The sequence below is a fragment of the Prionailurus viverrinus genome, chromosome B2, assembly GCF_022837055.1.
Source record: "Prionailurus viverrinus isolate Anna chromosome B2, UM_Priviv_1.0, whole genome shotgun sequence".
Taxonomy (NCBI): domain Eukaryota; kingdom Metazoa; phylum Chordata; class Mammalia; order Carnivora; family Felidae; genus Prionailurus; species Prionailurus viverrinus.
In genome coordinates, this window is record NC_062565.1 from 87,800,571 (window position 1) to 87,826,610 (window position 26,040).

The following is a 26,040-nucleotide window of genomic DNA, read 5'->3' on the forward strand; positions in this document are numbered from 1 at the left end:
AAATAAAATTTTTAAAAAACCCACAAAACACTTAGCAAATGCAATATGCTGAAGGCATCACCCCTAATGAAAACTAGTATCAACTAGAGAGCTTGAGGTGTTTTTTCTCAAAGATATTAAGAAGTCCAGAAATATCTGAAGTTCTTTGAGCACTCATGAATACAATCCAAGTCTGTTTTACACATATACATATACATTATACATCTCTATTATTTTTATCATATGAAAGGTTCTTTTTCAAATATGATGGCATTTTCCTCTTAAAACCTTCTATATAATTTAAATTAAGATTCTTAAAATATATGTATTTTAGCAAAAGAAAATCATACAGGAACTGCTGACATATTAAAAGACGTAGATTAAGCTATTTTAAACACAGACAATTCAATTACTATCTTGATTCAGGGCTAATAAAAGCATTAATTTCCTATGGAATTCTCTGTATGAAACAGAAGAGTGATTTCAGCAATGCAACTGTACAGTACAACAGTAATAGTAATGATATATATTAACATGGCTAGATTACGTACCACATGTGGGTGTATGTGGAGGTCAACATCAACCACCACTGAAATACACCATTCACTCGCATAAGTGTTAGCGGCAGTTCCAGCAAGCATTTATAACCTGAAAGCATGCTCCCTGAAGCAAGAGGCAATAAATCTGTTTCACGTACATCCTATCATTGGCACCTATTATTATGATAACTACCTTAATGGTAACTCAAAGGTGCTTTTAACTAATTACTGTTTTTATTTACACCGATTAAAATAAAAAATATGTACTGGGGAATTAAAATGGGAAGAGAAATAAAATGCTGATGTAAAGACATTATTTTATAGGTAAATTTTTGAGTTACTTTAATGTTCTAGTATTCTAATGGTTAAAAGATGTGAAACATTAACATATTAACTCCACAAAAATACTCAGTGAAAGGCCTACTGCAATAATGACAATCTGTTAAGATTTATGGAGTATTTACTACATATCAGCATGATAAGAACTGATGTACAGAAACAAAGGACATATAATCCTTTTCTCTGGGATGCTCATTCCACTGATCCCTCTCAATAAATTGGTATAATGCTTAAATACGTTAATATTGATCTGTGTGTGAGTTTCTCAGAGAACTTTCTGATTTATTATTTTAATTTATCTTGGGATCTCCTGGAAAGCTTTTTATTATTAGGCGGATCATTTAGAAGACCTATGACATAAATGTCAATGCTAACTGACCCTCAGATTCCATGCATGATTTCCGAGCTGACTTTTTTCAGTATTCAAAAAGAAGAAAGTCTGTCAAGGAACAGGTTTCATAAGCAATGATCTCCATACCTGATAGAGGATGAGAACCAAGAAACTTTTTACAAATAAGAATTCCCAAATTCCAAACCAGATTACTAAATCAGGATCTCTAGAGTTGAGATCTGAAAACCTGAATTTTTAAGAACTTCCAGGTAGGTCTGATGGATGATAAGCCAGATTTGGGAACTACTCCCCCCCGCCCCCCCCCCACCTGATTTCAAAAGGTAAATTTTGAAAATCAGACACATTAGCTTCAAGATTCCATATGTTATAGAACTGATGGGCTAATAGAATACTATTCACTTCTGAACATGGAATAATTATACACAAATAGAGCTTCAAATCAATAAATATGTCTACCAGCTAGTTTTATTCACAGGGCTTTTTAAATAACACCAAAAAAAAATGTTTCTAACTAGAAATATAATAAAATCTTTTTGAAGTAAACCTCATGGTTGTTTAATAGATTAAGATATCTTTATGAAAAGCTTCCCTAAAGAAGCATTATTCTGAGGAAATAATTTTACCTAATTATTCACAGAAACTACTAACTCATTACTGGAGACATGTGCTTTCCCTTCATAAATTTTACAGATTTTGGAACTAAAAGGCATTTTCTGAACACTCAATCCCATGATTTTTGGAAGAGGGAACACAGGCTCAGGAAAGTTGAAGTAATTTACTGAAGGTCACACAACTACCTAGTAGCAGAGCCAGGACTGGACTAGATCTCAAGTCTTCTACAAGGTGCTCTTCCTTAAATAGTAAAAACATAAAAATTACCATTTTTCAAGATGTTTAGGGAAAGGTCTACCAACTTCTAGATTCAGAAGCTGAATTTTTCTCTGTAGGATTGTGATTTACTTTTATTTTTAATTTGTTTTTTTAAATGTTTTATTTATTCTTGAGAGAGAGAGAGAGAGAGAGAGAGAGAGAGAGAGAGAGAGGGAGGGAGGGAAGGAGAGGGATAGCATGAGCGAGGGAGGGGCAGAGCAAGAGAGGGACACAGAATCCGAAGCAGGCTCCAGGCTCTGAGCTGTCAGCACAGAGCCTGACGTGGGGCTCAAACTCACAAAATTTGAGAGATCATGAGCTGAGCTGAAGTTAGACACCCAAATGACCCACCCAAGCGCCCCTGTGATCTACTTTTTGTTGTGTTTCTGTGCTCATTTACTAACGTGTCTACAAAAAATACATATTAATAATATGAGAAAGTTTAAGAAAATAAAATCTTACCATTTCATCTTGTATTCCATGGCGATCAAACTGGTAAAATGATGCTACATGAGTGATGATCCACCAACTAAAACCTAATGGATCCCTGGGCTGGATTATAGGCACAGAAGGTCGTCTTCGGTCACTTGATTTGTCAAAGAATGTTTTAAGTAGTTTATTCAACCAGTTCCAAAATGACTATACAAAGAGAGGTAATATGATTCAATTACACTAAGAACATAACCTTTGGTTTGGGCTTTTTTCTCCATTTGTATAATAATACATATACATAAAAGAGAAAAAAACCCATGTATGTGAAATTTAAAGAATAAAAATACACAGGTTAAGAATTATTAGAACATGATTAGCACTCTAGAAAGATCCTATGTGTTCCACAATCACATCTTCTGCCATCCAGGGGAAATGATTATCCTGACCTTCATCATAAATCATTCTCTTGTTTTTTAAGTTTTGCCACATAGGCCTATAAGCCTAAATCATATACAGTTTGGCTTCCCATCACCACTTTTTTATCCATGTTTGTATTCTTAAGTGGCCTAATTCTATTCTTTATAACTTGCTTCTTTTCTCAACATCGTGTTTCCGAGATTCATCCATATTGCGTATAGGCCTAGTTCATCAAAGTATTCCAAAATATGACTATATGATGAACCATTTACCTGATACACTGTTGAGCATTTGATGAGTTTTAGTAAGTTTTTTTTTCTAGTAATTTGTTCCATCTCATAAACATTTTCAAGTTATTAGGCATACAGTTAATGACAATATCTCAACTTTTAAAAATATCTGCAAAATCTGGTCATGTTCCTTTTTAAATTTTTAGTATTGACTGTGTAATCATTTCAAGAGAAATTAGCCAATTTTAGTAACTTTTAAAGAACCAATTTTTGACCGTTTTAATCTTTTTCTGTTTTGATCTTTGTTATTTTTAATTTTACAAATTTGTGTTAGTTTCATTTGCTACCTTTTACTTTCTTTGGGTTTATTATGCAGGGATTCTTTCTCCCTAACTTCTTGTATGATGAATTCTTTTTAAGTTTATTTACTTATTTTGAGAGACAGAGCATGTGTGTGAGTGGGGGAAGGGCAAAGAGGAAGAAAGAATCCCAAGCAAGCTCTCAGCTATCAGACCAGAATCCCAAATGGGGCTCAATCTCAGGAACCGTGAGATCACAACCTGAGCCAAAATCAAGAGTCAAATGTTTAACTGAGCCATTGAGGCGCCCCTATGATGAATTCTTAGCTCATTAATTTTCAGCTTTTCCCCCCTCTAGCATCTGTATTTAAAGTTATAAATTTCAGGGCTCTGCAATGGCAGAGGCTGATGGAACTCTCCCTCTCTCTCTAACCCTCCCTACTTGAGAGAGCTCTCTCAAAAATAAATTTAAAAAAAACAACATAAAGTTATACTTTTCCCTCTTTATCTTTAGCTGCAGTCCCAAAGCTTTAACTAGTAGTATGTTAGTTATCATTTACTTCAAAAAATTTTACAGTTTCCATTATATTTTCTTTCACCTATGGGTTAGAAATGTATTTCAATTATTTCTAAGCATATGTGTATTTCTTCTTGTAATTCAATTTTTATTTTCATTTAATACTATGTTCTTAGCCACATAAAAATTTAAATTTGCTTTATCTTCCTGATAAATTGAACCTTTTATCAGTACAAAATGACCTAATGCTCTTATTGGTTTTAAAGTCTAATTTTCTCTAATGTTAGTTTAACATATTACATCTTTTTCTATCAATTCTGAACTCTTCTATAGTTTGTTTTAGCTTATCTCTTATAAAAAGCTTACATTCTGTTCTGACAGTATATTTTTTTAAATGAGCATTTAGTAGTCCACTAATGTAATGACTCCTACATTCAGTTTTAAATCTACCATCTTATTCTGTATTTCTATTTGTATACCTATTTTTTCCACAAACACCTCCTTCTTGAGTTCTTTTGGGTTAAATATTTTTCTTTTTTCCCCCTCCACTAGCTAGTATGTTAGTCTACTTTCTCTTCTTTCAGTGACTACCTTACAAATAACAGCATATAGGCAAATGTCTTGATAAGTTAATACATATCTTCGTTCTCCTCTTAAAATAAGTACCTTAAAATACTCATTATGCCCTATCCAATTTCTACACCAGTATTACTGTGTACTTTAACTATTTCTTAATTCAAACAGATTATATTACTGACTTATACAAAACATTTACTATTTTCTTTGCACTTTATTCCTTCATACATCACACCACCTCTGCCCTGCCCCCAACTCCCCCAATTCAGGCACCATTCTTCTAAAATACCTCTTTTAGAATTCCCTTCAATTCTGTTTCACTGACAGCTTTGTTTCACCTCACCCTTGAAAGATTTTACTGGTGAAAAATTTTAAGTTGACAACTACTTTGCTTTAATACAATGAAAATTAACATTCCCACTGACCTCCACTGCTGTTGAGAAGTCAGCTGATAGTCTAATTGACATTCTTTTGAAGGTAACATTTTTCTGTCTGAACGCTTGTAGCTCTTCTCTTTGTCTTTGATGTTCTGCAGTTTCACTATGATGTATCTAGGTCTGTTTTTTTGTTTTTGTTTTTTTAATCCTAACTGGAATTGATTTTCTTAATGCGACAGCTTTTCTTAACTATGGAAAATTTTCTGTCATTTTCACTTCAAGTATTTTCTCTGTTCCACTTTCTACTTTGGAGCTACAATTAAAAGCATTATCATATCCCCTCTATTCTCACATGCTGCATGTAGCCACCAGGTCTCTTCTATTTCCTATAATCCATAATAGTTCTTCAGTTATTATCTTTCCTGACCTTGACATTTTTGAGGAGTACAGGTCCATTATTTAGATTTAACTTAAGTTTCTTCATAATTAGATTCACATTATATATTTTTGGCAAGAATACCAAAGACACATTTTTCTTCTTTAAGTGCATCACATCACACACTGAAGGTACATAATATCCATTTGTCCTATTATTGGTTAACTTTGGTCACGTGGGTAAGGTGGTATCTGCCAGATTTTCTAAACTGTAAAGTTACTGCTCCCTTTGTAACTGATAGTGTAGATACTTATCCAGCTGTAAAAATATTGGTTTTCGTCATACTTCTGGCAGCCATTGAGGATTCTTGCCTGAAACAGTTACTAAGGAAGTTGTCAACTGGTGATTTTCTAATTCTATCACCAACATCTACATTTATTAGGAGGAGTTTCCCTTCTCTCCATTTATTTTTCATTTATACCAGTATGAATCCATAAAGTCTTACTGTATAGATTACAATCCTTTGCTATCATTTATTTTGTTTCTCAAATTATCCCAGGTTTAGAGTGTGGGAGATCTTCATGTTAGCTCTTTTGTCCTTCAGAGGTGTCTTCTTTATTTTCTGAGTACCTCCTTAGTTTCTGGTACAAAATGTTCCAGGTTCATTTTTTTCTTTTCATGCCCCAGCCTGGAAGACCAGTCATTTGCCAAAGGAACTTTGTTTCTTGTCATTGGAGGTTGGTCTTCAAAACCAAGACATTGCAGTTTCCTGTTACTCTAATACCATCGTTTGTAGGCCCACCTATTGGATAAGGTAGGAAATGCATGTATGCACGTGTCCATGTGTGTGCGCACACGCACACACACGCGCACACACACACACACACACACTCACTTCTAGTTCTGATGATTAAAAACCATTATTTCATACTAATATCTCAAATTCTATTCCTACACATTATCTTTCACTCTACCTTTCCCTGTTTCCATATTTGTAACTCAATTTTCCAACAGTGGCAAAGTTGGCTCTTAATCACCCATAATATATTAATTTGCTCAGTCCTAGAACCCAAATAAAGATTTGAAATTGCTAACTCATATATAGCACTGTAAGACAAATCTACAAACGAGTCCAGTATTTGCAGTTCATTACAATTCTTCTGTCTTTAGCCTTAGAGCACATTGTCAAAATAGTGCACTCCAAATTGTCTAGGTCAGTCCTCCCCCCACATCACTTCTCCCATGTGTTACTCACTTATAATACAGTTCGGTTTAGGTGTTTCTCTTTATGTTCCAATGAATCCCTCTTCCACGCACCTTGATTTATTTCTGGAGCATGTTCAAGTTTAGCACAGTTCTAAAATCATAACACATTCAAACCCTTCCACTGCACTGTCCCTCACCAATCTCCCATTCCTACCCACCTATTTCATAGTTCTGATTTGTCTTTCCAGTATTTATCTGTGCATAACTAATCATATGCATTTACTATTTTCCCCATCTTCATACACAGAAGGTAGCATCCTATAAATATTCTTCTGCACTTTGCTTACGTAACAATAAATCCTGGAAATCAAATGCTTCAGATATTTTATTCAGTCTATTGAACACAGTACTCCAATGTGCTGATATACCATGGTTGGTTCAACTAGTCTGTGTATGGGCTGTTAGGTAGTTTCTCATATTATGCTTTTATAAACAATGCACTAAAGAGCCTGATGCATATGCATTTTTTCTGAATTGCTAGACATATATACCAAAAATAAACTCCTAGAAGTGGGATTGCCAGGGTGAAAGTTATAAAATCCTTGGCCCATACATTTTGAATCTTTGTGGGGTTTTGGGTGTTTTTTTGTCTTTTTGTTTTTGGTATTAATGATGTTTTTATTTCACAGAAAATTTCTTTAACAATCTTTCTGTGACACTTAAACGTGACAACATATATAAATTTATGCATATATGTGGCAGCTAAAATATAATTTGTACTCGTCAGAAATGCTATGATATTGCACATGGTACACCACCGGTGTCCCCCGCCTCATTCATGGCAATTTGGGGAGTACACATAAAATATATTTAGGTCTATTTCCCCAAAAAGGAGTGATTTAATTCAGCTATTTCTTTTCTTTCTTAAATATGCACTTTCTTACATAATCGTGTGGTAGGAAAAAACATGAGTTGTAGCACCAAATAAATCTGCATTTGAAGTCCAGTTTATCATATTCTGTTATTTGAACAGTTTACTTAACCTCACACTCACTCTACTTTCTGGCACATAAGAAATATCACTCAAGGATTATTTATTAGCTTTCCTCCTGTGAAACTGAAATCTAATTGATGTTTACTAGATAATGAGTGTTGGGTTTTCAGGAAAACAGTCATACAGATAGATCTACAAAAGCTATGTGTTTAGAATATTTCCTGGAACACAATTATGTCCTTGACCAAATTAGTTTATTTCCGTTCTTGGAATTCCCACATAATTTGAGGTGTATGTGAATTTGCAAACATTCCTGAGCCTCCAAGAGGGTTCCCTAATTGCTTTATACACTGTCCCCTTGGGAAACATCATCCTGTTGGCTTCACAAAAGTCAGCAGGAACACAGGCAGATATGAAAATAACTTAAAAGCCCTGAACTGCCTCTCCCCTTTAGATAATTTCCTTAGAACATTAGTTCTTTGAACACAGACCTGATTGCAGAAAATGTCTCTTCCTCAGCAAGAAAACTCCAAATCCCATTCAATCTTCACCTACCACATTCGGTGGGGGGGATGCCAGGGGGTAGGGAGAAGGAATTAAATACTTTACGGAAAAATGTTAGTGTGTATATGCATGCGCACATACGCATGTTTTCTTCTTTTAAAAACATAATGAGGGGGGCGCCTGGGTGGCTCAGTAAGTTAAGCGCCTGACTCTTGGTTTCAGCTCAGGTCATGATCTCACGGTTAGCGACTTTGAACCCCACAACAGGCTCCATGATGACAGCTAGGCACCTACTTGGGATTCTCTCTCTCCATCTCCCTTGCTTGCACTCTTACACTCCCTCTCTCAAATAAAAAAAGTTAAAAAATGTAAACATAATGAGGGTATTGTATAAATTAATGTTGTCACACCATAAAGTTTAAAAATCTTTGTACAACATAAAGAAAGAAAAAAAGTCTCTGCCTTCAGCAGTCTGGAAAGCTGTTAAGAACAGGCCCTGTGTGGAGCTTAGACTGCTGTCAACATTCAGAGAATGATCATGTCTTCTGTGATATCATTAACTCCCAGGTGGATGAGGAAGGGAAGCAGCCCTGTTCTTGAAATTTTCAATTGCTTTTTCTGTTTTTCTTTCTTGGTTTATCCACATCCATCTCGGTCCCCAAAGACACTGCATGTCAGATAGTACAAGGAATAATTTTCAACTAGCTTCTTTGCTGTCTTAGAAGAAACGTTTTGCGGTTTTGTTTCCTTTGGGTTTGGTCACTTTTTCTTGGTCTTGAGCTTTCTATCAAGGGAGTGAGTATGTCATAGTTCCAGTCCATATAATCTCTGTAGAGTGAAAGATGGGACCTACAACACTTTTCTCTAAGCTGAAGGCTTGCTCTGTTGTGGCATATTGTTTATTCATTATGGAGGCTGAAGTCCAAGATCAGGGGTCCTTCTCTAGACAGCAGACTTCTGGCTGTGTCCTCACAAGGAGGAAAGCTCTTTGAGTCTTTTAAGATATTCCATTGTTACCTTCTGTTGTTTTTGAAAAGCCTAGTGCAGGTCAGATTACTTTGCTCTTTTAAGTTATTTGGTCTTTTCGCCTAGAAAATTTGAGGATTTCCTATAGGACCTAAAGTCATGTTTGAAATCAAACAGTTTTTGTATGATATGTCTTGGGATGATTTATTTGGAGTTAATCTTACCAGTTACCTGGTAGGCCCCTTCAATATGTAGAATTAGCTCTTCTTTTTTTCCCCCAATAACTGTTTTCTTGGATAAGTTTTGAGTGTTAGCTACACCCTATTGTTCTGTTTTCTTCTTTAAAGACTCCATTTACACATATGGCTATTTCCTTTTTGCTTACCTTCCATTTCAGCTATTTTCTAATTCTTTATATTCCTTGGATGTTTTCTGCCTTTCTTTCATATCCCTGATTAAATTTTCATTTGAGTGTATTTTTCTTGGGCACCTTGAAATTTAGTCAACTCTAAATTTATTTTTTCTTTCATTTCTTTCCTGCATTCAATTTATTCTTTTCATTCATTTCTGGCTTTTACTCTACTTCTTTTTAACACTTGAGTATCTTATGCAGGGTGTTTTTTGTTTTTTGTTTTTTATAGCTCCAAATGTTTGTCTATTTATTCCAGTTTGGATTAAAATTAAAATTTCCTTCTGCTTCAGGGGTGCCTGGGTGGCTCAGTTGGTTAAGCGTCTGGCTCAGGTTATGATCTCACAGTTTGTGGGTTCCAGCTCTACTTCAGGGTTAGCTCTGTGCTAACACCTCAGAGCCTGGAGCCTGCTTTGGATTCTATGTCTCCCTCTCTCTCTCTCTCTCTCTCTGTCCCTCCCCTGCTCACGTGCTCTCTCTCTCTCTCTCTCTCTCAAAAACAAACATTAAAAAATTTCCTTCTGATTCATCACAGTTGTTTCTTGTGCAAAGGGTGTGTCAGCTAAAGTGTTTCAATGCTGTTTTCTAGTAGTAACTTTATAAAGACTTGTATCAAAGTTTCCTTTTCCTTTCTTTCATTTAGTAAATCTGGACTACTTTAAAAGATTTCTAGTCCAGTGGAGGCCTCTTTTGTCAACGTACCAAAGTCCCATTTCTTTCCTGAATTTCCTTTTTCTTTTTTGGTGGTGACATTGGTAGGAGACTGGGTATGAGAACTTTGATTTGTTTTTTCTTTTCTTTTACAAGATCATTTTGTTTTTACTTCCTATACCTTTCACCACCCAATCACCAAGACTATCATTCCTTTTTTGCCTTTTTATTCTCCAGAATCCTACCTTCAAAGACTACCTACTCATGTCATGTACACACTTTCATGTTCTATCCTATAGTCAGTTCTCTGACCTACAAGGAAGGTCAGAAAGGTCAGAATGACCAACTTTCTCAGTATATTCACAACCTGGCAATGGTTTTATCTGATGACTGATGTCACCTATCTGATGACTACTGCTAGCTCCCTTCTTCTCTCCTCCAAGTTTTTTTTCAGACTGCCCTTGCTTCCTATAAAGTTTTATGGTAGAGCTTTGGTGGTTTTTACCTTTAACTTAAAACCCTTTTATCACTCCTATCCTGTAGTTAAGCTATCAACATGTTTGTGTGGTTTTATTTGTTCTTGCTGTTCTATATTTTGGGGGAGTTACTTGGGAAGATTTAGGTGTAAGCATTCATCCAATGTCCATGGCTGCTTAGAAGTCACTGGCTTGAAATTTTTACTACAATCTAGGCAACACCAACTCAGGCTATAAACCTGAGGGCTGGCTTGCAATAACAAATACACTGAAGCAATTTCAAACTGCAAAATATTAGAGTAAAGGGCTATTTTCCTTATAAATTTAGTTGAGGTCCTAGTTCCTCTTTTGGGGGGCCCAGAACTAAGGGCAGCTAGTGTATTAGTAGGGTACCAACTTGGGTCGACTCTGACTTTGTCTTCTTGTACCTTCTACGTACAAAAGCTAATGTTCAAGTTTACACAATTTAGCAACTGTCTATAAGGTCATGGGGCAGCTTCAGTCTTCAGCTGATGTGAGTTCCCACCTACATTCAGTATTTGGCCTCAGGACTTCTCACTTTCTACAAGCTCACTAAAACATACAAATGTTTATTGTATGATGATACCCAGTATGATTAGATTATTTTTTTCAGCAGGAAGGTTAAAATGTCTTACTATTAGGCATGGCAAATTTGAACCTGAATTTAAAAATAAAATAGCCTTCAAAATCTGTGAATGATATCAATTACTTTTTACTTGTACTACAAAAAATTAAATGCCTTCAGATTTTCATTATTTTAAGACAAGTAAGTCTGGTTACTATATAAAATGAATAACATATAAATAATTTAGGTCAAACAATAAATATTACTATGCAAATTTCTACAGTATAATATTTTAAAATTACACCTACCAAATGAAAACTAACAGCAACAAGTACAAACCTGCACTATATGTGGTCTATATGTTCAAGTCTGAAATTGGTAAAATAAGAATTGTAAAGAAATATAAAATCCTTAAATAACAACAAGTTTTACAGAAAATGGAAAAACTGATATTTACCATGTCAATGAAACAAAATATGCTGGCAAATGATCAAAGGAAAAAAAAATCCTGAGACTGTAATACTGAAATCTCACCAAAGAAAGCTGAACTCTACTGAAAAGCCAAACTGCAAGCAAAAAAGAATTTTTTTACTTGATTATAAGATATGTTAAGTTTATACTTAAATTTACCGCTGAAATAATAAACTGAAAATAAATATAACACTTGTAAACTCATAAAAGTATGTTTGTTATTAGAATGAGATGGTAGCACCCAAACCCCAAATTGTGGACAATCAGAAAATTCTGAAATCCATTAAAATCAAAGACATTTTCATATAACATAAACAATTTCAAATATCATTTCACGATGAATTCTTTGTTCTTACTTCTGCCTATGAATATTTCTTTTTTTCTACTAATCCACAACAGCTGAATAAATAAAGCCCCATTCTGAAAGATTTGGCCCAAAATGAGGTCAAAGAAAATTTCTCATGCTCTCCTTAGCACTTTCTTCCTCCTTCCTTGAAATAAGATGCCATAAAATTCTTTAATAAAAACCTATTTTAGGAGTGCCTGGGTGGCTCTCCTAAAATAAGTGGGTTAAGCGCCTGACTTTGGCTCAGGTCATGATCTTGCGGTTTCTGAGTTTGAGCCCCGCCATCGGGCTCTGTGCTGACAGCTCAGAGCCTGGAACCTGCTTCGGATTCTGTGTCTCGCTCTCTCTCTGCACCTCCCCTGCTCACGCTCTGTCTCAAAAATAAATAAAACATTAAAAAAAAAAAAAAAAAAACCTATTTTATTTCTCTTCAAATCTAAATCTGCCATATTTCCTAACTTGTTTTCTGGATTACTAGACAGTATGAAATATTTTAGCCTAAAAGATTCTTGATAGGAAAACAACAAAAAACTTGTGAAAATGAGTCAAATCTTGCACTTCTCCGAGATGTTTCATATTACCACTTCAGGGTTAAAAATATAGTAAGTATTTAGGACTCAACTAATGATGTGTTTGGTGGTGGTGGTTGTTTTATTATAAACAAGAAACTTTGTAACATTTTTCTTGGCTAAAACCACTGCATAAATTCAATTTAAGAGTTAGGAACAATAATTAACACATCAATTTGACAACTTACCTCTGAAAGAGACCATTTACTTCTGTGTTCTAGAAGATGAATGAGTAGAACCCATAATTCTTTAATACATGGACATGGGCAGTGGTGACTCATTAATGCTTCAGAAGGCCTGACCTGTAGGGAAGAACCAAAATGAGTTCTTTAAAAGAGAATTTTATATGCCACATACCTCGTTCCAAATGTTTTAAAAGAATGATTTAGATGACTTAACACTGATGTTCAATTACATAAGTTGTTTATGAAAAATGTGCCATTCCATTAAATTTTAAAATAAATCCCCATTTTAAAACCAAAAGTATACAACGAACTTCATTTTCAAAGTTTGCTTTAATCACTGATGTTTAGCAAACTTTTCCCGTAAAGGGGTAGATAGTAAATATTTCAGGGAGATATAGTCCTTGTCACAACTACTCAACTCTGCATTATACAACATCAATCATAAATAATAGACTTAAATAAAAAAAAAAGGTGGGCTGTGCTCAGTAAAATTTTATTTATAAAACCAGACAATGAGCTAGATATGGGCTCAGGGCATTGATTTCCTAACTTTGATCTAATTCATCAGCCACAACAGAAAAACTTCTAATAAAATGATTAAAAACAAATTTAATCCATTGTAAAGCAAACTAAAAAATTTTTACAAGTCAGAATAAATACAATTGTTGGGGACCTATAAAGGTTAAGCAATTTTAGATTAAGTATGTTTTTATCAAATATACCCTCAATGGTCCTACATAATGCAGAGTATATACACTATACTTGCAAGTACAGCTAGACTTCAGAAATTGATTATGCAATCAGTACTTCACATATACTATATTCATGTTTTTAATGTAATACGGAGTAAAAGATAACTTAAAGTATTACTAACCCCTATTTGGTTAATCCACTAATTACATTAGTTGTAAAATTATGTAGACTAGACTTAAAAGACTTTGGTAATACATAAAACACAATCTAAATTATACAAAATTATAAATCCTCATTTCCTATAAGATTTGTGCTAAAAATCTGAAATAACTGATAATGATCTAAAAATTTCCATTGCTAGCAAATGAGTAGCTATATAGCACCTTTAAATCATTGTCTGCATTAAACACTCTGTTAGACACAATTTAGTAAAAACAAGTAATTCTCCCCATGATTCTAGACCTTTTTTGAAAACAAATAAAATTTCCCTTTACAATTGTTCACTAATTTTAGTTAACTACTCATTTATTGTATTATGTAACAATACATGTATTGTTAAAGGGCTGGACTCTCCTACTGGAACAGAAGTTAAATGTACAGTTATTGTCATAAACATCTTGTTTTTATTTATTTTTGACAAGATGGAAATTAAAAAAAACAAAACAAAACAAAAAAAACCTCTGAAACATTAATTTCAGCCTGTACTAAATGTTTAAATCAAATTCTTTTCCCAGTCAACTCCCAGATAGTAATAAATATAAAATTAGGAGAGTTAACAAGTAAACAATTTCAGTTTAAATTCTTATAAACTACACACATTAAGGAGTACTTCCCTTAAGTATCAAAAATACAAATAAACTCTTAAAGCATTACCTTGTCATACCTGTTGAGTGACAGGCTTATTAAATCACAAAGAAGATTTTCACAATGTTCTTCAAATAGGCTGACATTAGTTAAATTGTCTCCTGCCAGATTCATAAACTGATGACCATATATAACTTGCTCTAAAAACATAATAAAATATATTTTTTAAAACTACAGTAGATTTTACTAATTCAGAAGAAGGGAAAAAAACTATAGACCTTTCAAATGACTTACTACAAAACTGTAACACATAGGGTTAAAAGCAAGTTTCTTTGGAAATAAGTTAAATTTGAGGACAATTCCTTTCTTATATGATCACTAATAAACATTACCTAAAAAAGTTTTCAGTTCTCTCAAGTACCACTTAATAGACTTCTCTTTTCTTAATGTGGCCTTCTTTTTTTATAAAAAAATTTTTTTTTAACGTTTATTTATTTTTGAGACAGAGAGAGACAGAGCATGAATGAGGGAGGGTCAGAGAGAGGGAGACACAGAATCTGAAACAGGCTCCAGGCTCTGAGCTGTCAGCACAGAGCCCGACGTGGGGCTCGAACTCACGGACCACGAGATCATGACCTGAGCCCAAGTCGGCCGCTTAACCAACTGAGCCACCCAGGCACCCCTCTGTGTGGCCTTCTTTAAAAAGCAACAATGCAACATCATTTAAGGAAAAAAAAAATAGAGGGGAAACACTAAAAATCTTCACCAATATTTCTAACCAATAAAGACTTTAAAACATTTAACAAATGCTGATAAACTAATCACATACAATTGTTTCGTGGTATTGCTAGAGAAAACCAAGGTAACAGGTAAGTATACCTTAGAATATTGCTGTAAGGAAATATTTGAAATACAAAGTCCACATGAGAGAATAAATTATGTATTTGTATACATGTTTGCATGTGTATATATGTAAGTGTACACACATACATGTATATACATTTGTGTATTTTTTAATTAGTTCATTGAAAAGCAGGTATTGAGATAATGGATGTCTTTATAACATAAGTAATTGAAAATTCACAAATAATTACAGAATATTGCCAAGTTGTTAATGGAATCTAAAGATACCAGAGAGCAAGACAAAGAAATAAACAGGCAATATATGAAGTAAAAAAGTATTATCCATGATATAGATAAGCTCCTACTAATTTTTTAAAAAAGAAACATTAACAAAAGACAATAATAAAGAAAATATAAAAAAAGCAATAAAATTATGTGAAGATGTTCAACTTCACTGGTACTCAGAAAATTGCAAAATAGATTCAGTATTTTTCATGTATTAGTTGGCAAAAAATAAAAATAACTGATAATATCCACTACTGACAAAAGTGTGAGGCAAAGGCACGCTCATCATTAGTGTACATAAATTGGGGAAAACTATGGCAACTGAGCGTTTTCAATATTAAAGCTGAAGGCGAGGGCGCCTGGGTGGCTCACACAGTTAAGTGTCCGCTCTTGATTTTGGCTCAGGTCATGATCTCACGGTTCATGGGATCAAGCTCCACATTGAGCTCTGTGCTGATGGTGCACAGCCTGCTTGGGAATCTCTCCCTCTGCACCTCTCCCACTCTCTCTCTCAAAATAAATAAACTTAAAAAAAAAAAAAAAAAGCTGAATGTGCCACTCCAATTCTAAGAATGTATTCTACAGAATAACTTGTACATGTATTCAAAGATGTATATATATACAAGGATCTTCTGTGAAATATCATTTGTAGTCTCAAAAAAATAGAAATAACTGAAATATTAAATAGACTTGGCTAAATAAATTGTGACAGAGCCATAACATATAGGCCTTAAATGAATAAAGTAGAGCTATATGTACTAACATGAACACATCTCTAAAAACTATTAAATAAAACATTATACAAAACACTATGACAATACTAATTGTGGTTAGTTAGAAACAAAGACAAAAATTCTACCCATGAGTTTCTATATATGTATACCAACAGAGAGTAAGTATGGAAAGATAAATGGGCCAAACTGTTCTCTTGAAAAAAGGAGTAAGACTTTGACTTTTTACTTTGGTTACTATTTGAGTTAAAATTTTAAAAACTTAAAAAACCCAGAAAGCACTTATTACCTGTAATTTTAACTCCTGAAACCAATATTACATTGTATGTTAACTAAAATGAAAAAAAAAAATCACCTGTAATTTTAAAAAAAATAAAGGCTTAGATTTAAAAAAGAACATAAATTAGAAATTCATAAACTTACTCAATTTTTCACCAAGCATGTGAAGAATTTCTAGCACCAGCCAATGGATATCTAAGTGGAGATGTAATAAATGCCATGATGGTGGAAAAAGCTGTGAATGACATTATCAACTGTGACTGAGAATTCGTAGTACTTTACTAGGTATTTTATAGCATGTCACAACACTCCTCCGTAAGCACAAGGATAAAGAACCAATTAACTACCCACTACTCAAAAGCTCAGGGAAAAACTCTGTCTTGCTCTTTAGAGGACTCTTTCACTAGAGTTCTTTGAAAGCATATTTGCTTCTGATACTTTAGGACAGACTCACCTTGGGGCTGCTTAACAGACTTATATTAAAGGTCCCTTCCAACCAATCTCTGATTTTACTATAGCTGCAAGGCAGTAAAATAATTTTTAACCACTTATTTTCATCATTTTGTTTTAGACTTTCCTATAAAATATTTTAACAGGAGAACTTTAGACTATCATACAGACCCTAACGAGATGCTCATTAAGAAACTGAAGTTAAAAGCAGTGAAGAAATTTACCTTTCAACTCATGCATTAAGATTCAAATCTAATTCTATCTGATACAAAAGCCAGTGCCCTTAACTACTCTGCTGTAGTAGGGTTGTCAATAACCTCCCTCCAGCCAACACTTGGTGTCACCTTAAAAATAAATACAATATACATGTTCTATTAAGAGAACAAGGAAGGGGCACCTGGCTGGCTCAGTTGGTAGAACTTGAAACTTTTGATCTTGGGGTTGTGAGTTCAAGCCCCACATTGGGTGTAGAGATAACTTTAAAAAAATAAAACCTTTAAAAAAAGGGGGGGGGGAGAACAAAGAAGAATTACAGAGAGGGACTTGCCGTATCAACTATGCAAACAAAACAAAATGCTATACTAATAAAACAGTATTGGCTCAGGAATAGATAATAAACAGAAAAACAGACAAACAGAAAAAATAGGCAAAAGAGAAATAGATAAACCTGGTATCTTAAATCAGTGGGGAAAGCATGGGCCATTCAATAAAAGACCATTTATTAACTTACTCATTTGCAAGAAACTAAAGTTAGATTTCCCACCTCACAGCGTATTTTTAAAAAAGGGATGAATTAAAAACATGAATGTTAGGGGTGCCTGGGTGGCTCAGTCGGTTAAGTGTCCAACTTTGGCTCAGGTCATGATCTCGCGGTCCGTGGGTTCGAGCCCCGCGTCGGGCCCTGTGCTGACAGCTCAGAGCCTGGAGCCTGTTTCAGATTCTGTGTCTCCCTCTTTCTCTGACCCTCCCCTGTTCATGCTCTCTCTCTGTCTCAAAAATAAATAAATGTTAAAAAAAAAAAATTAAAAAAAAAAAAGATGAATGTTAAAAAAAAGTATGTTTTTAACAACAGCACAGAGATGATACACAAGAAAAACCTGACAAATATAATTATATACAAAACTGCAACCATCTACCTAGCAAGGCAGCTTAATTGTCGAAAATAAAAAGTGAACTGATGAAAATATCTATAATATGTAATACCCACATTTCTAATAAAAAAAGTATCTCTAATAAAAAAGTTCCTACAAAGTAATAAAAGATGCTTAACAAAAGTAGCAATTAAATCAACACTTCTCATATATAAGATAGGTAAAATCCAAAAAACATAGTCATGAAAGATATTACTTTGTAAGATTTTTTTGTTGTTTCAGAAAAGAAAAAAGTACTTTAGTGTATGATTTTTTGTTTACATGTTGAAGACTACATTGCCCTGCTTTAAAAATTCAGTCTTCTGATTTTTTTTTAAATGTTTTTTTTTTTTTTTTCCTCAACATTTTTATTTATTTCTGGGACAGAGAGAGACAGAGCATGAACGGGGGAGGGGCAGAGAGAGAGGGAGACACAGAATCGGAAACAGGCTCCAGGCTCCGAGCCATCAGCCCAGAGCCTGACGCGGGGCTCGAACTCACGGACCGCGAGATCGTGACCTGGCTGAAGTCGGACGCTTAACCGACTGCGCCACCCAGGCGCCCCAGTCTTCTGATCTTCAAATAACCTTTCTTTTCACATTTGCCTAATTAAAAAGCCTATGAATGGCAAAACTTAGTTTGAGAACCTTTCTTTGGACACAGTCTTTATTTCTGCTGTAGATAAAATATTTTTATTTTCTTATGTACTTGATGAATATTCAGAAAATATAAACCAGTCCAATTTATAGAGGCCAAAGTGAAGGAAAAATATCCCTCCTTCCATAATCTATCCGTGAATTTTCATTAAGTGACATGATTAAAAGCAATTATCTATTTGCTTTCTACAGATTAGACAGATTAACCTGGGAATTCAATTGGGACTCTATTTACTTTTAATATTATATATATTGGTCCCTGATAAGAAGAGTGCATTTTTTTTGTTATTGTTCTATTTCACAGAAATATATAAACATTTATTTGTACATTACATTTTGGCAAAGTTACATTCCTAAAAATAATGTTATTCAAACTGGTAGAGTCAAACAGAATGAAAGAAGTTGAGATTTCAGGGAATATTCCATAGGGAATTACAATTTGCCATTCATATAAGCTCACATTTTCCTATGAAGAATTTGTTAATTACATCTATAAACTGGGTCATGCTATCAGTACAAATTTTTAAAAGCCAAACTTCAGGGGAACCTAGGTGGCTCAGTCAGTTGAGTTCAGCTCAGGTCATGCTCTCACTGTGTTGGGATCGAGCCCAAGTCTGGATCTGCTCTGCATGCATGTGCACACTCTCTCAAAATAAATAAGCTTAAAAACAAACAAACAAACAAAAACCCCAAACTTCAGTAGGGATGATTACCACAGGTAGAAAAAAAGGGCACAATCAAAACAATCTTAAATCCTATTTCAGAAGGTTTCAAAGAACAGACATTATGATACAGTTTTGAAAGTGTAACTTGTATAAGGTGATCTTGAATCTTACTGTAATATAAACTAGGGTTTGCCCAAGCCTTTATCAATGGGAAAAATGATACAAATTTTTAAAAATGGAGGTTATTTTATTTGCTTTGAAACTTTTACTCATTTGCACGTTATAAATTGGAATTGAGAATAGCTATCACCGATTTAGTGCATATTATATTCTAAGCACTTTAATTTTAATGTACTTAATTGTCCTAAATAACTCTAGGAAGCTTTATCAGTTATACAATGGGGAGATTGAGTCAAGAGGTGTTACTTGCCCAATGGCACATAATTAAAAAGAGGAGCCAGAATTTCAACTCAGGGAGTCTGGGCTGCACTCTTGACTAATTTCCCTCATTCTTGAATGAATACTCTTTGTGTGAAGAAAAAACTGATGATTTAAAAATTAAATAAAACAAGTCAAACCTTAATCTGGTTTTGATTTACAAATGCTCCTAGATTAATATTGGCAAGTTCAGATAGATGTCCAACATATAAGAGCAATCCATGAAGCTCATCAACCAACACAGAGGGAAACTGTGCCTCCAAAGTCTCATAGGGATGGACAGGAACATGACTCTCAGCATTCTGTACTTTCAGGTACCTAAAAAACAATTACATACATAAATAACCAGAGTCTGGATGAACCTGAACTCAGAAATTCATGCGGTGATCAAGATACTCTTTTGATATCCTACCTAAAGATGAAAACTTTAACATAATGAAGAAATGTCACACACTGCTGCCTAATATTGTCTGCTTTGCTGTGTAGAATTGATATCTTCCCTGAAACAAAATAGATAAGTGTTATCTTAGTTTAAATAACTGATCAGTGGGCAGTGACCAAAAAAAAGTTCTGTAAGCCATACAAGCAGCAATTCATCATTTGTGATTTCATCCCTTTAAAATTCATCACTATCATACATTCTGATTCCCACCAAAAATAATTACCACTTTCTGCTCCCTGAATTTGTTTTAACATACCTCAGTGATTTTGTTTATACAGTTGTCTCTACCTGGAACTCCTCCTGTCCCCACAACTTTCACCTATTTTCTTCCTCATCTTTGTAGACCAAGATCCGGCATCGCTCTGTGACAGGCACACTAACAGATGAAGCCCCTGGCTCCACAGCAGCTTATACAGGCCACTATTACTACACTTGTCCATGTACCACACTTATCTACGCTCGTGTGTCTGTATGTCCTACCAACTGCAAACTCCTCAGCAGCATATTTTTCCACTTTGATTCATTATCACCTTACACAGTACCTGGCATGCAGCAGGGACTCAGGTGATAAATAATACTCAACATTTACTGGGCACATACCGAGAAAACAAAACAAAACAGCCCTGACAGCTGATAGCTAACAACTAGGTCATGAAGTTCCCTACTGAAATTAAAGTTTCCATAAAATATCAACAATAATCAGACAGGGCCACTCTGTGATTACAGTGAAACAAGACAAAAACAAAACCTCTCTGTAATCATGTCTGAATACAGAAACAAGGCACTATGTAATCACAGAAAAACAAAATACAAAAACAAACTCCTCTTGCAGCTAACATGACTCCTGCTTCTTTACTAATTAGAACCCCCTCTAGCCTTTCTTTGTTCCATCTCCTAGACAAAAATTAACACATTTTTTTAAAAATTTTTTTTCAATGTTTATTTATTTTTTGGGACAGAGAGAGAGCATGAATGGGGGAGGGGCAGAGAGAGAGGGAGACACAGAATCGGAAACAGGCTCCAGGCTCCAAGCCATCAGCCCAGAGCCCGACGCGGGGCTCGAACTCACGGACCGCAAGATCGTGACCTGGCTGAAGTCGGACGCTTAACCGACTGCGCCACCCAGGCGCCCCAAAAATTAACACATTTAATTCATGACACTCTCCCTGCTTAACAGCATCCAATCCAAAATAAAGTCCAAGCCCTCTTAAACTCTACTCCAAATCAGCCAATAGAGTGTAAACACTATCACAAGCCCCTCCCTATTCTCTGAGAAGCCCCAACTGTTCTTCATGATCAGTGAGCTACTAAACCTTTCATTGACCAAAGGTGTGTTCCAGGTGATCTTTAGTTGGTGGGCATCACTAACAACAGATGTTAGCCTAAGCACTTCACATCCGGGATATCATTTAATCCTCACAAGAACTCAATGAGGTGGGAACTAGTACCTGGTGTGAGACCAACAGTTAACTAAGATTGGAACCTGGGCTGACCACAGTGCCATGATTCTAATGACTACACTGTACCAAAACTGACAAAAAGGAGAAGCAGCTAGCCTGCGCTAAACCATACTGCCCTTCAATTCTCTTCACTCCTTTCACTATACTGAACCCTCCAAATCAGTAATCCATTAAGGTCAAAAACAAACAGAAAGAAGACAGCATGAAGTCTGGTGATTTCTCTTATAAGCTCTCCATCCCACTCCCCGCCCTCAAAGCAAGTTGCTAATTCACTTCAGAACTGTTTAGTCTTAAATCAATTTTATCACAAATATGGAAAAATACTATAAATCTCAGCTACAACAAAATTTAAGTGTCATATTTTTTCTGAACACCAAACACTATCCTGAACCTCTAATCTAATGGTTCTTCCTCTGTATTATTATGATATCCCAATAATGCATCATAGACAGATGTGCAATTCACTGTAATGGGAGTACCATTCCTTTTTGCCATTAAACATACTTAAAACTTACCAAAATCACAGCTGGCCTGTAGTAAGGTTTCCAAGTTGTATAGCTGTTGCCTAATTTTAAAAAATTGAAGGTGAGAGTTAATTTCCTCACAGTTTAAAGCATGTAACAGTTAAAGGCATAATGTTTCCAAATCTATTACATAGCCTTAGTGCTACATAGCCTCTCATTGATGGATGATGTTTAAAATACTTTGTGAATGTTTATTCAGATAGCGAAGACTATGAAAAGATAGAACATGCTTTTGTCTGGCCTTCCAAAAAATATCTATTAAAAGCTATATATATGTATATGTAATTATAAATACCATAGATTTCACTATCAATGAGATACTGTGTATCCTTAAAAGTTAATGATACTTATATAAAAATCCTAGGTTAAAGTTATATACTGAAATGTTAAATTGTATCAGACAGTTCTACAACAGTTCAGAAAAGGAACAGAATAATTTAGAGTTATCAAGGAAAGATATATAGATGTCCCCGCTGAATTCTTGATACTAATCTCCTGTCATTCTTCCTAGTTGCCTTTTTTTTTAAATGTTTATTTATTTCGAGAGACAGCATGTGTGTGAACAGGGGAGGGACAGAGAGAGGGAGTGAGAGGGAATCCCAAGGAGGCTCTGAGCAGTCAGTGCAGTGCCCAATGCGGGGCTCAAACTCACAAATTCTAAGATCAAGACCTGAGTCGAACGCTTAACAGACTAAGCCTCCCAGGTGCCCCAGGAAATGCTTATTGAAATATTTAAGAGTGAGATAACATGATGCCTGGATTCTGCTAAAAATACTTAAACCAAAAAAAGGAGGGAAAGGAATAGATGCAGGAAATGCAATAAAACCCTGATGTTTATTGCTACTCAGGGAGGAAACGTGAAGGTTCATTATGGTAGTGATTCTACATTTGCATATGTTCGAAAATTGTTAAAATTTTTAATGTTGTCCAAATTAATCATATTACAGTCTATGTGGACAAAGTCGGAATTCATTCTCTAAAACTCAGTGAAACATTATGACGATTCAGCAACAAAAGTAGTATTTCAGTTTGCTTCCAAAATATAATATAGTTCAAAGACTTAAACATTTGTCTTCAATACCTGATGTCAAATATAGAAGAATAAAAAGTCTGAAAAATAATAAAGACTCACTAAAACAAAAGACAAAACTCATGAAAATCATTCCTCCATCAAACATCACTACTTGATTGTTGTACTGCTAATCAAGAACATGAACAACACTACAGGTGCTTTTGTAATACTGACATTAACAACCACCCAGCAAAGTAACTTACAAAACTGAATAGCATCTACGCTCAAAAGCAGTTAAAAAAAAAAAACAAACAAAAAAACCCAAAACATACCTAAATAAATGGAAGAGCACTCTAGATGAATTCACTAATGCTGTTTCTGTAACCCACTGAATGCCAAATATTTCCACTGTATCTTCTTCAAAATTAGTCGGTAAAGGATCAAGATTCAAAATTAACCTGAAAGGAAAACCCTGATTTAATCTCATAAAAAGTATGCTAAATCCCATACTATGGCATACCTTTTTTTGTCATTATATTAATGCATATTGTACATGACATGTGGACAATAATGTCAAGGTCATGATATGCCTTGATACCTGATACCTTACCTAGTCAGGAATACTACATTTAGGCTGTATGAAAAATTCAGTCAAATACAGTGATTAAAAAAAAAAAAAAAAAGTATAACTAAAGAGCAATGTAACTCAGGGAAAAATCTCAAAAAGAAGTCTAAGGAACATACTTTTGCCTGTGATCTTAAATTGAGGAATTTCATCCTTTGAGGGGACATTTAATTTTTAAAACAGTTGAAAGTTACTCTAAGCCATGTCTGGAGCATAATCAAACTTAGTAATCTCTTTTAAGGTATCAAACAAGGAACAACTATAAAATCAACAAAAATGGTTTCCTTTCTGACTGAAACTGCTTCAGCAGGTACTCCCAAAATATTTCAGTAACTGCAGTTTTACTGCAATTTGTGTACATCTGCCCAAGGCAAGAACTTTGAACAACAGCATTCTTGTGAACTTACACAATCTGGCATAATTTCTTCAAAAGTTAAAACAAAAATAAGTCTATAAGACTTCTGTGTACAGATACACAGAATTAGAACTGGGGCAAAGACAACAAAAAAATGTGCATGTCTAACTTAAGAATTACTGTGAAGCTCCACAATATTATTTCATGTTTTAGAGGGCTATACCATTTCAAAAAACCCAGCTAGTTCGGAATTCAGTTTAAGCAAAAGGGAAATTAATAGCCAGCTTCCTACCCAAAAGCTGAGGTAGCAGTAAAATAAGAAAACATAGGTAGCCAGAATTTCTTCCTAATATCCCAAAATCGTTTAGGTATGCTCCAACCAGGAAACCGACAACAGAACTGACAGCCTGAAACCATATGATATACAAAAACGTTTTATAAAAACGCTGCTTGAACATCGAAGTTTAACGGACTGAAATCATAATTAAGGAACATTCCTCACACACTGCTGAAAAATCTGATAAGGGAAAGATAAAGTCTCCGATTTTTTACCCACCGCTTAAGGGCTCCGCTAGAAAGGTAGGACTCTCCAGAAAAATGACTTCCTCCTCCTCGGTTGTCAAAACCACAGGAAAAACATGGGGGTTTGCACCAGTCTGTCCCCAGCTCCAGTTCCAAGCTGTCAGTCAGGAACATCGACGCGGCGGAACAGTTATCCATTATGTACTTCCTGTCCTGAAATGTTTGGGATTCATAATCATTCAGGACTCCAAAGAAATTGTGATAAGATTCCAGGAGATGGGGCCAAGAGATTGGGAGTGACCTCCGAAAGTTCTCAAAACGTCCCCCCCCCAAGCACAAAGAAAAAAGCCCGAGAAGCCAATTCCTCAACTCTCCCCACACCGACACCCCGATAGAAAGGCTGTTTCTATTTAGGTAGAATGCACCCCCGACTGGCTGTGGCAGGAACTTCTTATCTGCTCTCTAGGTTCATCTCTGCAGCCCGAACAGCGAGAAAAGAAATGTTTGCAGGACAGATCCAGCTTAAACTCCCGACCCCGCCGGGTCCTGCGCAGCCCGCTACGTTACCAAACCGCACTGAACCAGTTTCCCATCAGTGAAGTGGAAAAGCTCCCTTGCACTCTCCGTGGGGCGGGGGGAAGGATCAGGACCGCCCGACGCCAAAGTTTAGTTCTCCCCGCCGGGAGGCAAGTTCCGCCAGCGCGGGCCGGGCACAGATCGAGGGAAGCAGGTGTCCTGCGCACCGGAGCGCCCCTCGTTCGGTGACGGCGTACCGGCTCACACTTTCGGTCCCGGAGATCCGCCCCAGCTGTCCAGTCTAGAACCGCGGCGTCGGTGGGGTCTAAATAAGAAACAGGCGAAATTCCCGCCACGGCGGACGCGCGCTCAGGAAGGGCGGGGCCACGGCGCAGTCCGCCCCGGAGGTCGGCTCGTGACGTCTACGTAGGACCCGCCGGCTCTCCGCGAGTTCTCGCGAGAGTTTGTCTGCCAAGGAATAAGTGCGGCGAGCTGCTTTTTGTTTTTTCAGTGAGTGTGTGCTTGTAGCTTTAATTGGTTCCTTTGGCTGGAAGGTGGGGCCTCACCGGGCAACGAAACTGGTACCGAGGCTGAGGTGAGCAAGGCCTAGGGACAGCTGGGTTTTCTTCGGGCAGGACCCAAGTAAGGAGTATTGCTCAAGTGAGCCCGAAGCGGGTGCTCATTCACACCCAGAGTGGCTCCATAATCACTTCTTGCCGCGCTGGTGCCCGCAAGTCCTTTGCTGAGATCGAGGATGCCTATTGTTAATGTTTTGTGGGCAAGGCAAGTACAAAAATAAACTAATCCAGTGTATGGAAGCACTGAATAGGTCAGATGTCCCTTGCTTTCGGTATACAACTGTTGCTCTCCTTATGTGCAATACATCTGGACATGTTTAAGTCGCTTAAACTTGGTCGCTTTTGTAAAGGTATAGCCCATGTGCA

At 35.8% G+C, this 26,040-nt stretch overlaps 1 protein-coding gene across 2 annotated transcripts in view; it reads right to left on the reverse strand.

Annotated features, from left to right (window-relative positions):
• The window catches only part of MMS22L (MMS22 like, DNA repair protein), a 128,916-nt gene extending 103,442 nt beyond the window's left edge, over nt 1–25,474 (reverse strand). The window contains exons 1-10 of one of the 2 annotated variants that reach the window (XM_047859195.1): nt 25,354–25,474; nt 24,615–24,793; nt 23,411–23,536; nt 22,058–22,107; nt 20,053–20,140; nt 19,781–19,958; nt 16,446–16,536; nt 14,233–14,363; nt 12,670–12,783; nt 2,542–2,718 (exon numbers count right to left, since the gene is read on the reverse strand). In XM_047859195.1, the coding sequence (XP_047715151.1) occupies nt 2,542–2,718; nt 12,670–12,783; nt 14,233–14,363; nt 16,446–16,536; nt 19,781–19,958; nt 20,053–20,140; nt 22,058–22,107; nt 23,411–23,536; nt 24,615–24,778 (1,119 nt within the window). In that variant the 5' untranslated portion in view covers nt 24,779–24,793; nt 25,354–25,474. Of the gene's footprint in view, nt 1–2,541; nt 2,719–12,669; nt 12,784–14,232; nt 14,364–16,445; nt 16,537–19,780; nt 19,959–20,052; nt 20,141–22,057; nt 22,108–23,410; nt 23,537–24,614; nt 24,794–25,147; nt 25,324–25,353 lie in introns of those variants that run through there. The other variant, XM_047859194.1, reaches the window with a different exon arrangement.
• Between the last annotated feature and the right edge of the window lie 566 nt (nt 25,475–26,040).